General features: G+C 41.5%; 1 protein-coding gene across 1 annotated transcript in view; it reads right to left on the minus strand.

The window, feature by feature from the left end:
• sdk1b (sidekick cell adhesion molecule 1b) overlaps positions 1-14,328 on the minus strand; it is a 242,598-nt gene that overhangs the window by 27,566 nt on the left and 200,704 nt on the right. Inside the window, exons 25-29 of the mRNA XM_073467361.1 lie at positions 13,624-13,774; positions 10,122-10,362; positions 9,033-9,148; positions 5,457-5,643; positions 4,408-4,506 (exon numbers count right to left, since the gene is read on the minus strand). Of these exons, the coding sequence (XP_073323462.1) occupies positions 4,408-4,506; positions 5,457-5,643; positions 9,033-9,148; positions 10,122-10,362; positions 13,624-13,774 (794 nt within the window). The remainder of the gene's footprint in view (positions 1-4,407; positions 4,507-5,456; positions 5,644-9,032; positions 9,149-10,121; positions 10,363-13,623; positions 13,775-14,328) is intronic.

Raw genomic sequence — 14,328 nt, forward strand, 5'->3', positions numbered from 1 at the left:
GGGGCTAGAAAGTTTAATTTCAAGAAAAGCAGTATTCATACAGCTATGAAGAGTACTTTTTGGATGGTTTGGATGTAGAACTCAAGCAAGGTAATACGCAGTGGTCATCACTCATCAGTTATTGAAATATTCATATATATATATATTCATTTTTGTTTGTTTTTTTTGGTTATACATGTTGGAATTTTTTTTTCAAATCAATCAATCAATCAATCAATCAATCAATCAATCAATCAATCAATCAATCAATCCACCAATCAATCCACCAATCGATCAATCGATCAATCAATCAATCAATCAATCAATCAATCATATAATACAACAGCTGATATAGTACAAATTTTATGTTTGCACCTTATCTTGCTTATTTTTGTTAGCTCTCTCCTGATCTCCAGATATGGAGAGAGCGGTGCTCAGACAGAGACAAGGTGTCAAACAAAGTAAATTTTCCTCTGATTTGTTTGTCTGAAAAATGCAATTTTAGAGTCAGAATGTTTAGAAGATGTGTTGCTTCTGAAAAACTTCCAATATTTGCTTCAATGACTTTGGGGCGAAGGAACTGGTCACAATCTAACTTCACATTTACTTCTCCCTCTTGGAGTGGAATAGACTTGGGACCTGCTGCTAGTCTCCTAAAGGGGCAGTGGTGACACAATCCCGTGTGACACAGATACAGGAAATTACTCGGAAGTGCACCGCCTTGTTTCTGAAACATCTCTGCTATAAATACCTGTGTGTGCATGGAGACCGTAGACATTACCAAAAACATACATAGAGCCAGAGAGAAAGTCATAATTCTGCCATTGAACACCACACTAACACACACCACAGCACACATACTGACATTCCTCTACAGACACATTATATAAACATACAACCTCTCTCCTGTCCCCTTGGCTGTGACCCGTGCTATACACGGCTTGTGTCTGTTTCTCTGTCTCATGTGCAGCAGGCCATGTAATAACACCAACACCCCTCAACACATACACACATACAGTCAAACCACTGATCCCCGACCATGCTCTCCACACACCACTGGACACTCACAAAGGCTCTCAATATGAAGATTGTATTGTGCACCAAATACACACGACCACAGGAGTGTGTGGAGGTTCATAGTAAAACCATCAGGATGGTAATCTGCTCAGAGGCTCCTAATCTGGTTGTGCGGGTGATAATCTCATCAGATAGTCTGATTGTATATTAATGTGAACGTGGTGTGTGGAAGATTATTGGATAACAGCGAGATAACAAATCCTCTTGCATCCAAACAATTGGGTCAGAGCACAGCATTATCTTCTCTAGTGAATATCATTAGGACATTGCTGCTATCACATACATGAGGATAAATCTCCATTACAAAGAGAATGTGTCATGTAAAACAAAGCCCATCTCTGTTTTCCACTGAAAAGATCTAACATGTACAGTATATTTCATTATGCCTCTTAGCTTCAGGCAATCACAATGTGTATTTATACACACTGTTTTGCATTTAGCTGCTCAGAGCTCACTGGCCTTGTCTGTGTTAATGGAAAAATTCTCAAAGATAGTACATTTTCTACATACACAGTGTTAATCACATCTCTCCATGCTTAATTTTACCATAGTTTTCACCAGTGGTGGAAGATGTTTTCAGATTCATCCAATCAACCAATCTATCTTTATTTGTATAGTGCTAATTCACAACAAACGTCATCTAGACCATATTCATTAATTTAATTACTTAGCGACAGTGGTGAGAAAGAAAACTGCCTTTCAACAGGCAGAAACCTTGATGGTTAATTAAAGGTGCAAACATTAAAAATGTATCTATTATCATCAAAATGTAAAGAAATAACAGTTTTGGTGTAAAGATGTCTATGTTTTGTGTTAAAAAGCATGTTTTGCGTGCTAACCAGCTACACCAGGCCCATTCCAGTCTAAAGCTCCTGTGCTAGCAGTGTAAACAGAAACACTTCCTCTGTGCTCCAAGCTCCGGAGCTTTAATCTACAGTCATGCATCATATTCTGTAAGATCACCATGTTTGTAGTGTCACTGTCTCATGAGAATCTCAACAAAAATGTAAAAATTTTGAGTAAAAGTACAATAATGCATCATACCCAAGATCAATGGATAGTTTTGCACTACAGTGCTGAGACACAGTTTAATCCACTCCCTTTATGCTCGTTAGCCTTTTCCCTCCAAACCATGACTGACTGCTGAACAAAGAGAAAACCCTTATAAGTCAAAATAAGGATTTTTCATCATCACCACTCAATTCATTTGGTTAATATTTCATGCTTTACTTTGAGTGTCTAATGGATTGTTTTGTACTGCATTTAAATTAGATCTCATGTTTAGTAAGCCCTGAAGAGGTAGTAAATGCCGAGAATTATGAATGCATTAATCGAAGTAAGTGGGAATAATGATGACTAATTTACTCCTGTGTTTACTGCCACTGTTCTAATTTGTGGTATTTTCATAATATTTTCCTTCTCATATACAGTATATAGATCCCTGATTCAATTTCCACACTAATAAATTGTTGGAACAGCTTTTGGTTTTCTGTGATTAAATGTGCACATCACAGAAGTCTAATAGCCGACAACACCACCGTCATCGCAGTTTTTACATCCATTATGTACAACCAATATAGCAATTGTTATAATACTATTTTGGCAGATAGTATGTGTGTGTTACACGCTCCCTGTCCCTGTGTTCTTCCCTCCTCTCTTATCTGCTCCCGACTGACTGTCGGTGGCCCAGCCCATATTTAACGGAGGCTGAAGAAGATAGAGTTCTCTCTTCCAGACAAAAATGCTTCTGACCATCTTATAGTTTTTGTATATTTTGCTTTATCTTGTGTTGTGTTAACTTCTTTTGAGGTTAGAGTTCTGGTAGTCAAGTTCCTGTAGTTTTGTTTGCTATACAGCACAGTTTTATGCTAACAGGTAGAATATCTTAGGCAAACTTGAAAAAGACATGAACGCCCAATGCACACATTGCAATATTGATGCTGAAATGATAAATTATGCCGCCCGACCGTAAAACCAAGCCTTCATTTCACACCCGACGGCAGACAGAATTATGTTAAAGCAAGGACTACTGCCAGTTTAATTTGTGACACCAGTGTATGACCACACTATAGACTCAAAACTTCATTATCCAACAAGTAGTATGGAATTGGATGCAGCTTCGCCACATGAATGTTCGTGTGAATGTGGCTGTACAAGTCAGGTAAAAACACAAAAGCCTCTCTTTGCCTTGTGCCAAATTAGATTGACCGCTTTTTCTCATCTTGTTTCTCCTCTGTCCACCTTCTGTGTTATTCCTCTATGGGCTGAGAACCCAAGGAGAAATGAGGCGGTCACTAAAGAAACCGGCGCACTACAGTTATTTGTACCTGCATAAACACACACAGACAAGCTATAACCATACAGTTTTCCAGACACACACACATACACACACCACATTCTCAGCAAGGACACAGCAGGACTGCGTGTATGTGTGTGTCTGTGTGATCTGGAGAGAGAGATTTGCCCTCCCACTCATCCTTCTGTCACATAGTGGTGTCGCACTAAATGTCCTCCCCCTTACAATACAGTCACACATCACTCACACTGTCCTGCTCGACTCCCTCCCCCACTGAGAGGACAAACACGGCTCCCTTCTCCCCTTTGTGCAACGTACACACACACACACACCTGTCCCTCCTCTCACCTCCATACATCTCCTCTCTGCTGTCTCTCCCCTTCTGTTCTCTCTGTTTCCAGCTCAGCAGCTCTCACATTCCTCTCGCCTCTTACTCGCCTCTCTTCCTCTTCATTAATCTGTTCTTTCTGATTCGCTCCGCACGCTGTGATTTGCACTCTCAGAAACAAGTAATATGTGTTTATATATAAGGCTATGTGTGCATTAGGAAAGGTGTCTTGCTTCAGCAGCTATAATAGCCCTTTTCCCGGGGACAAGCTTGATCACTGACACTCTCTCACACACTCACTCGCACAACACACACACACACACACACACACACACACACACACACACACACACACACACACACACACACACACACGTAAACAGCAACAAACCTCGCCACTGAAGTGGAGAGTAGTGAGGAGAGAGCTGACCCTTGTTTGAAAGCTAAAAACAGAATCAGCTCTTTTCCATTTTACGGCTTTTACTTCCTTCCTTCCCTTGAAAGATCACAGCAGCACGCGTGTGTGTTTTTCGGTGCATGAGTGTCTGTGCGCGTGCACGTGTTCGAAACTGCTAACTCATTCCCTCTATAAGCCGAGCTCTGTCCTTCAGCAATTGAAAAGAAATCTATTGTCACCGCAAGCGTAAAACACTGGATTGTGATTTCATTGTTGCTTCCAAATGTCCTCTTTTCATGTATGCATGTGTATGTGTGTTTGTTTTCGTACCTAATATGATGCCGTTGGGGTTTGTGGGTGGCTGCCAGACCACCCTAACTGATGACAATCGAACTTCTGGAAACACCATCCTGACAGGGGGGCCTGGGACTGCGGAGAAAAATAGAGAAGGGAGTTGGCAGCAGATCGAAACTGTAATAATATGTACAAAGAGCAGCAGAGAGAAGCACAAAGGGTCTCCTTCATAACTATAATGAGAAAGGGAACATTCAACTTCGAGCTCTTATATTCTAATAAGTTCATGTGACTGTACTAAAGCTCCGATGTATGTGCATATGCTCTCCACACGTAGACACACATGCAGATTTGTAGCGAGTGAACGTCTTATACATTTTTAAGAGGCACTTCTGAACGAAGCACAATAGAGGAAGTAATTTCCTTTTTGACTCTCTTTCTGCCTGATAAAAGTACATGCTCCACACGATCAAATACATGTCAGTGCGAGTACGCACGTGCATGTGTGTCTGAACAGTATGTGTGTAACTGACAGACGGGATGGAGGTTCATTATACATTGCCGGGAATTGACTTCCCCGTTCTTGTTTCATCCTGAAATGAGAAAAACTTTTCAAACGTGACACTGTTTGATAGAGAGTGTGCAGCACATGTGAGTCTTGCTGTGTGTGTATTTCTGAGTGCGGTTTTGAGTGTGTGCGCTTGTGTTTTATTATTCAAAAAGACCGGACCAGGTTGCTGGCATCCTGAGGAGTCTACCGTGGTTACATCTGAAGAGATCGGCACACATGTTACACACACACACACACACACACACACACACACACACACACACACACACACACACACACACACACACACATACACAGTGTGCTCTCCATGTCTGGGCAGTGGAGGGGGTCTGAGGGGTGAGCTGAATGCAGAGGGTGATCAGTGAAGTGGGGGAAAGAGGCTGCTGGCTGTGCTGACAGCAGAGGTGTAAAGAGGTGAAAAACAGCTACCGAGGTGAGAGGAAGGCAAAAGTGTTGAACAAGCCGCTGCACAGAAAGGTCAGTGATCAGACCGAGGCACAGAGAGACATCCTACCATCTTCTTTGGTTCTGAGCAGGATCGGGTCGCTGGGGGGGCTGTCACCCATCTGTGTGTATGCCAGCACCTGCAGCACGTACATCGTGTATTTTTGGAGACCCCCGAGGAGCACCGTCACGCTCCCCTCTCCATCTGCCACCTGAACACTTGGGGGACCTTCTGAGTCCTTCTCACTGTACAACACCTGGTCACAGACAAAGAATCAGAAAAATGAATAAAAAGTAAATAAATATGTTTAAACTCTGTCAGCTCTGTGTGTGTTGTTTGTCTGTTTCATTCCTTCATTTACAGACGATTTGGTGGCTTTAAAATGATATAAGTTTAGTTTTGTGATTGTCAACAAAAAAGTCTCTCTTATGACTTTTAGACTTGTCTGTAGCATTCAGTCCCAAATCTGTCCTTCCTACCTCAAATGTAAATCTTTAAAACTGCTACTGTACAATTAATATCACTCAAACACACTCATAGGCATATGAGTATCCCAATGTCACCCGAAGGCCTTAAGCCCTGAACCCTCAAGCATTTAGCTGAGAGGCTACAGGGGCCTTAAAATGCATAAAAGGGAAAAGGACAGCACTCACTGTTCCTTATTGGTTTTGGTTTTTGTTTTAAGTTTTAGAGTATATAATAATAATAATAAGAAGAAGAAGAATAACGACAACTGGAGTACACACATACCGAAATGGAAAAAATATTCAGGGAAAATGTTACATAATGTTTCAGAAGCTTATTACATTTTTGTTGACTGAACTAAGTCAGAATCAGTTCTATAACAAATGTCATATCTTTGGTAGTGATTAAGAAAAGTTCTACTTGTGAATAAAAACTTTGCATATAGAATAATGAAATAAATCAGATATTTTTGAGTGCCATCACCTAGACAATCATTTCAGCCTTTACCCATGGTAACCCAGTGTTTATATTACAACTCTGTGATCTGTGCTAAAAATGTCCGAGAGAGTCCTCATGCATTTCTAGATTTGACAGTGGGACAGCTAAACCCTTGTGGACTTACTGGGAACATGCCTAAAAGTCTGTGAGGACATTGAGACTGGGCCATGGTGTCGTTTTTGGCTGAAGCAGGCAGCTGTTTTTAGTGGAAAAACTCTTGTTATAAGATGAAAGTATGTCAGTGTTATGTTCATAACTTGTTTCTGCTGCCCCCTCGTGGCACAAAAATCAGTTTTTGCTGGTTTACAGGTATAGACTTTTAATTCAATATAGTATATATAGTTTATGTATAGTCAAGAAGATAACATTTTAGATATCAGAGAAAATATGTGGCTCACTGATGTGTTACTGACAACTAGGGAGGTCTGTTGCACAGAGGAACAGCCCAGAATAGCAATTCCTGCTTGCTTTCATGGGAGATTATCACTTAACTTATAATTTAACCAAAAAAGGGACTGAAAATGTTCATAAAACTAAAATTATGCCCATGCCCACATCTAAAAACACGATTCAGCAAACACTGTCTTTACTCCAACAAGACTATGTGTCAAGGACTATTCTTTCTTGTTCTTTCTATCTCCATTTTTTTTAATATTCATGAACTCCTTGTTACACTTAAAACCATTCTGAAGGAAAATGTCAGCTCTTAAGTGTCTAAAAACAGAAACAGGAGGAGTGTGTGGCAGGAGGCAGGAGAGCTGTTCAACATCTACGTGGGGATGGAAGGTGTTGAAGAGCTGCTGCTGGCAGCCACTTCCTGTCTATTAACATGGTAGGCATACTGCTCAGTGTGATCCTCAGGAGGGCACAAAAAAACACACAGATGGGGAGTGTGATGTGCTTTGGGCATGGTGGATGATATGACCTGAATTTTACACTGCATTTTGAAAATACAGGATGGTACTGGTTTTTATCACACAGTCACAGCCTGTTTTCTTCTGTAGATGCATGTATTTATAACACAACCATGTCTACGCAATTGAGGGTAATTTTCCTTCCTTTAAAAGCTCTGTTGGGATGTGCTTTGGATGGCGAGTAACAGCTGCACTCAATGCCACTTTCATAAGATAAGATCAGATAAGATATACTTTATTGTCCTGCAGGGAAATGTCCTGGGCTTCAAGTCGCTGCATCACACACACTTAACAACAATGTCATAATGTATATCCACACATAAAACATAGATAATATATACAGACATTACATGCTTAAATTCAACTGCTTCCTGATTGTGCAACTGAAAAGACAGGGGATAGTGAAAACCGGAGAAACATCGGGCCATACTTCAAGGTAAGACAACATATTTGTGAACACTTCCTAGCTAACATTAGTGACATTCTGTGCCTACCTGAGCACAGATTTTTTATATAAAGGCTGAAGAATGTGATTTTTTTTGCGTTTGAACCTTGTTTCCGTTAGAGTAAGACATATGAACTTGATTTGCGCTAGCAGGGAACTAGTCTATACTTGAATGCCATATCACATTCTATAAATATTTAATAAAACAAGATCATGAGTCTAAGCCTTCTCAAAAAAACACATCCTCTGTTGGAGCCTAGAAGTTTTGAACATGTACATGTCATGTGAGCGAGCTGACAATGTGGACACCGAGATATATATCTATATGAAGGAATCTGATTTATGGTATAAGTGATTATCATCTCCTCAGGTTTCTTCAGTTAAAGTGCAAAAATATTTGGTACATGTATTTCACTGAACAAGAAAAGCAATACTGCAAAAATACAGACAACTGGTACATGTCTTCTCTTTATTTTAAAATCAAAGAAGGAAGTGGAGTACATTATAATAAACCCCTGGAGGGTGTGCGTGGGAGTCCACAAAAAGCAGGTGGAACCACATTGAGTGTAGAGGGAGGGATGCGACTTCCAGTAAGTGGTGCACTTAGGCAAAATCGAGTGCACCTTGCACTTCACCATCAACGGTATTTATCCAGTTCTCTTAGAAACCTGCATTTCAGAGTATGTCAACTACTTCACCATTTGAGGGACTGCGGCAAGACATATTTCTCTGACTTAGTTTGGATATACTCGAAAAGGATGAGCTCTAATTTGGCAGACTTGGACAGACTGTAAAATATGTTGTTTAAGTGGGTCACAAGTTTGGACTCAAATACTAATGCAGAATCTCCAAAGTATATTCACGTAATGCATGTTCACGCAACAAATCACTATCTCTTGCCTAAGCTGGAGTTTATGCTTTAAATTTCAAATAAACAAAGCACTACTCAAAACCAACAGGCTGGATTATTCTACATTTTTACATGAATAATCCAACAATTGTTTCTCATACAACATGATACAGACTGTTGTTTTTATGAAAGGGTATTAAAAATTAAAGCCTCTCTCAAAAGCATGCGCACAATTATACACACACACACACACACACACCCAAACGTACTTACTGTAGACGGGTGTTTTTAAAAGCAGTGATGTTACAGGCTGTTACGTCATACTCATCTTATATTAGATTTGTCTGTGTGCAACTGTGTGTGTGAGAGTGTGTGAAGGTGTTGGAGGAAGTGATAATCGGTTGAGGGGGTCAAGTGAGAATGCCAGTGTGTGTATTTGTGTGTGTGTGTTTGTGTGTGTGTGTTTTACACACCTTATATCCAAGTATTGCTCCATTCCTCTGTGCCAGAGGGAGAGCAGACCATGTGAGCAGGATCCTGGTGGAACTCACAGCCTCAGCAGTCACGTTCATCGGAGATCCAGATGGAACTAGAGAAGGAACACACACACCCACACCCACACACACAAAGACACACCCAATTATAGCAATTGGTAGCAAAAACTGATTAAATACGGGTCATATTTGTATTAATTTTTGCTTGTTGTTTTGCTTTTTCAGTCCTCCAGCCATGCCAGAGTGCGAATGTAGCTCTATGCTACCTAAGAGGGAACATTTATCACAGTGAGGTCACAGTGACCTTGACCTATCAGGGCTCTACAGTGCGAGCATTTCACTCGCATTTGTCCCTAAAAAAATGTATGTGCGAACTGGGAAAATGATTTCGGCGCACAGTGTGCGAGCAAAGGTCACAAGTTACCATCACAACAACAAGTTACCAGCCCTTGTCACACAGAGACGCCGCATGGTACACGTCATTTCTTCAAATTTGGAGAAATTCCTTCAAGGCGTACTTGAGATATTGTGTTCACAAGAACGGGGGGACAACCTGAAAACGTGATGCCTCTAGCCTCTGCAATCGTTGTTTCTGCCATTTATTATGTGAAAAACGAGCACAAGATTTAAGCAGTCAAACACCGCGAGGGCACTCACAGACCTGCTGGTCACCAAAGGGTTATAGACATGATTTGAGCATGACCGACAGTGGACCTCCAAAATGTCCCCTGTTGGCTCCTCAGTCCACACACACACACACACACACACACACACACACACACACACACAGACACACAGCTCAGTGCTACTTCCCTCTCTGAACCAATCTTCGATTTCATCTCAATCACCCCCACCCCTCTCCCTCTTTCTCCGTCAATCTTCCCCTCACTGAAATGGAGGGAGAGTGTAGAGGGCAGAGGGAGGTGGCAGGATGAGAAGAGACTCAGGGAGGTAATCGGAGCACTTTGTTCCACATCCATCTGTCTTCTTATATCCTGCTACTGGTCTGACAGCACTGTTGGATACTTGCAAACAGAAATCAGGAGTGAATGAGGTCTGTGTTCGTACCAGATTCTGCTGTGTGTGCAGCGACGGTGTTGCTCCATGGTCCAGGTCCTATGGAGTTGAAGGCCTGTATCTGAACCTGGTACTTGGTCCAAGGCCTCAGACCCTCTACTGTGGCCTCATTGGTCCCCCCTGTTCCCTCCACATCAACGGTCCTGTCATCTCCCTCGCCGTCTGTCCTCCACACTCGCAGGCGGTAGCCCACAGTCTCTGGACTGCTGTTATATTCAGACTCTGGAAGAGGCTGGAGGGTAACAAAGAGTGAGCGGAGAGAGAAAAAAGAGCAGATCAGAGAGAGGTGTTTGCCATTTATTATTCTTGTTCCACATGCAGCTGGAGAAATAATGAGGCAGTGGTACAGTTCTTCAGTCTCTCGTTTTCTGTAGTTAGTTTGGTAAATTTATGGTCTTTATTGCCATACTTTACAGACAAAACTGATATATATATTGGTGAGAACAGAGAGTTAAGGAGCACTCAAAATCATTCTTGCATATTAAGTAACAGAAAATCTAAAAATCAAAAAATCTAACAAATAGTCTTCTTGAGTGTGGAACTAAAGGTCATCTTACAATATGTCTAATTTGAAGATGTCTTGATGATTTTTGGCATAATTTCCAAGGAAGATTTTTTTTAATATTGTGGGCTTTATGCAACAATAGCTTAATAAATTAGGGCCAGTGTGCCAGTCCTGCACTGTGCAAGCATCTTATAATGTGTCAGCACTTGGCCGCCCTTTGCCACCACTGCACTAAAATTAATTAATTTTGACTCTGATTGATGGAAGAAGAGCTATCCAAGCAGAGAAAGAGCTAAAAGGATGATTGAACGAGAAACCAATTTCGGTAAAATTGTGATTAATAAAATGATAATTTGTTTAACACACACAGCCTTATGGCTCTATGAAATAATGTGACACAGTTCCCCATTAGCAACATGGAGTGATTCCCTCAGTGTATTTGTGAGAAACGTATTAAATACGACTGCAGGTGCTAAGAGGAGCATGTAGGCATTTGGGAAAAAACAGAATACAATACATACACATACAGCATACAGTATACCTACGTATATCATGCGCATTAGATAAATGCACACAAATTATATGCACTAAGGTTGGACAGCACAAATCCCCGGAAAACTCAAGTATTTCACTATATAATAGTAAATATTGACAAGTAAATTAGCAACAATTGTAGTTAAAATAAAAAAACAGTGTGGGTGGTCATCCACAAAACAAGCAGGAAAAAAGAGGGGCGTGATGGTCTTAAAATGAGGTGTGGTCAGGTGCACTGATAGTGGATTACTATCTTGAGGCAGCAGAAAGTGACTGCGCCATAGACCAACAAAAAGCTGGTCTAAAGTCAAAAGCGGTCTCTGTTTCCTGCTAATTAAAGGACACATTAGATGTGCCTACACAGGCAGGTTCACACCGTTCATACACTCTGATTTTATAATTTGAGAGGCTGCTTTCAGTTATTTTAAACATGTCATTGTAACAAATATCGTGGCACATTTAATCAACAAAAACTAAAAGCTGCAGTTATAAACTCTCCAAAGGAAACGAGTCAGGACTTTTAAATTATCAATAAAGTTTATCAGCTGTTCCTCGTGCGCAAATGCACATGCTAATGTGAAGATACACATATCGCTTCTGCTGCTGGAGGATCAATGCAGGTTATGTCATTAATATTCTCATTTAGGACGTATTTCACCCTCTCATCCCACCGTTATTGATCATGATGATACTTTTTATGACCTGTTCTGCCTGAGCCATGGACTGAGATCCGTGCAGACACAGAGGGACGTGCAACAGCCCTCTTCAGTGTGTTTTTTCATACGCAGTTGAACAGAGTTGTTGATGGGACAGATGGTTGTGAAATGGCGGGGCACTGGGGGCAGAGGGTCCAGCAGCCGAGGATCACATCCCTGTCCCTCACTGAAGACCAGTGCCACTGACTAATATGTGCCAGGTCCTGGTGCACCTGGCTCTTAAAGGGAATGGGAGACGACACTTGGATTGGTTTGATTTATGTTCTGCCTAAAACACACCCATGACTAATTCAGAGTCCAAATACAACCCCTTTGCGCCATGCACCACACTTTGCGCCCGGATTATCCGCTGTTTAATTAGCAAAGGACTTGGACATGCCCTAAACACACTAGCACGCTGCGCTTCTGACCATGCGCTATAGACCGTCTACATAGGCCCTAACTGTTCAAGCTAATTTTTGTAGAAAATTTGGTGCCCTCCAGCGGTAGTATCAAAAAGACTGAAGAATGGAGTTGGTTCCCAACAACACAAGTGGAATATCAAGTTTATGTCTCCAGAAAATGATAAAAATAAAGACACATGCACTCACAAGTGAAAAAAGCATTCTGTCGCTCTAAAGGAAACGGTTATTTATGTGACAATGTCTAACTCTAAAGTACATCATAAAAACCTTTTACTGTCTTCTCCCCTTTGACATCCAATCTTCTGATCTTTCTCTCTTGATCAACCTCTGTTCCCTGTTTTATTCACACTCTGTCATCCTCTTTTACTTGCTTCCACTCTCATTTCCTGTCCCCCTCCCTCCTTTTCCTGTCTATACTTTTTCTCTGTCACCTCATCCTCTGTACTCTGCCTGTGAACCACCATGTCATTATGTGTTACAGCCACAACCATCTATTACTCAGTGCCCTAAAATCATGTTAGTTACAAGTTCAGTTTGCTCACAGTATGCTTCTCCACAGCACATTTTTTACCGACATTGTACAGTGGTTGCTCTGTGCTGTGCAGCAGATAAGGGAGTGAGACACCCAGGCATTTTAAATACCCTGGTGATTTAGCTCAGCTTAGCATTTAGGAGCCATAATACAGAATGTCACATTAGCTTTATTACCCTTAATATGCAGCTTAGAATAATAACCTTAGCTAAAACCATTGTGATGGTTCCATTACAGCAGAAAAAACTAGCATAGCTCAGGCTGGGCGCTAACATGCAGGTAAAATCCCATTAGCATGCTGCACAGGTAGCCCATAGCGCCTCAGTGTCTGTGTCTGATTTGACAGGCTCTTTTTCTCATTCCAACTCTTAAATGGAAAATACTTTGCTCTCCATTTATGTTATAATAGAAGAGGGGAGGGGGGAGTAAAAGAGAGGGGGGGGAGGGAAACAGAGAGAGGGACGAAGAGCGGGAACAAGAGCCAAAAAAATGAAAAGACAGTAAGAAGAAAATTACATTGCAGTTTGTGCTGCTAGCGGTCTGCGCTGTGAATGGGAAATGTGACAGATTAGTGTTAGCGGTGATAACAAGGAGAGACACTGATTATAGGCTGTCAGCCACTCAACCTGTACAGTCCTGCTGCTGGCGGGTGCACACAAGCACGCATATCCACACACGCACTGATATAAAAATAAGAGAGAACATACAGAGGTGCAAAAGCAAAGAAACACAAAGAAAATCTCCATCAGCACTGTTTGAATGGCTGTGTTACATAGTTAAGTGTGAGTGTGTGTTTCAGTACCATCCAGTTGAAGCACAGGCTGGTCTGTGTGGCAGACAGCAGGGTGAGGTTGGAGGGGTGCGTGTCAGGGGCAGCCTGTAGGGTCTGAATCAGCCTGGAGGGGGCGCTCATGGGACTGGAGCCCACAATGTTCACCTGCCGCATCCTGAACCTGGTGAGAACAGAGAGCGGTTACAGGAACACTCCATCGATTTTACACAACAACCTTAGTTTATTTGTTATGAAGAGAACCACTCAGCCTGTGAAAACAGTTGTACAGTGTGTACTCCAGCTCTGGAGGGTGTCCTCCAAAGTTTGAAAAAATAACTAATGATGCCATAGTGATGTCATTAGGGGTAATGTAGACAGACTTGGAAACAGCATATTTGTAACAGAAAAACAATGTTACAAAATGGAGTGTGGACTAAAAGACATTATTATTATTAAAAGATATTATATTATTATATCATTTTGTTGGTACAGTGTCTTGTAATAGAGTGAATGGTGTCTCTGTCTCAGCCATTAAACACAGAGGTCATATCATAGTATTGGTCCCGTGTGGATCACCATGTCAAAATATCTGTTTTGTGTTGTCAGACAACTGAACAATTAAAGTTGCTGTAAGCGTCGTCCTGCGTGTTTCCCGAGCAGACAGGACCGCCTCCTTATGGAGATCTCTGTCCTGATTGGATAAAGTGGGAAGGGATACCAAAAAATGTCTGTCTC

This window comes from Pagrus major, chromosome 1 (assembly GCF_040436345.1).
Source record: "Pagrus major chromosome 1, Pma_NU_1.0".
Classification (NCBI taxonomy): Eukaryota; Metazoa; Chordata; class Actinopteri; order Spariformes; family Sparidae; genus Pagrus; species Pagrus major.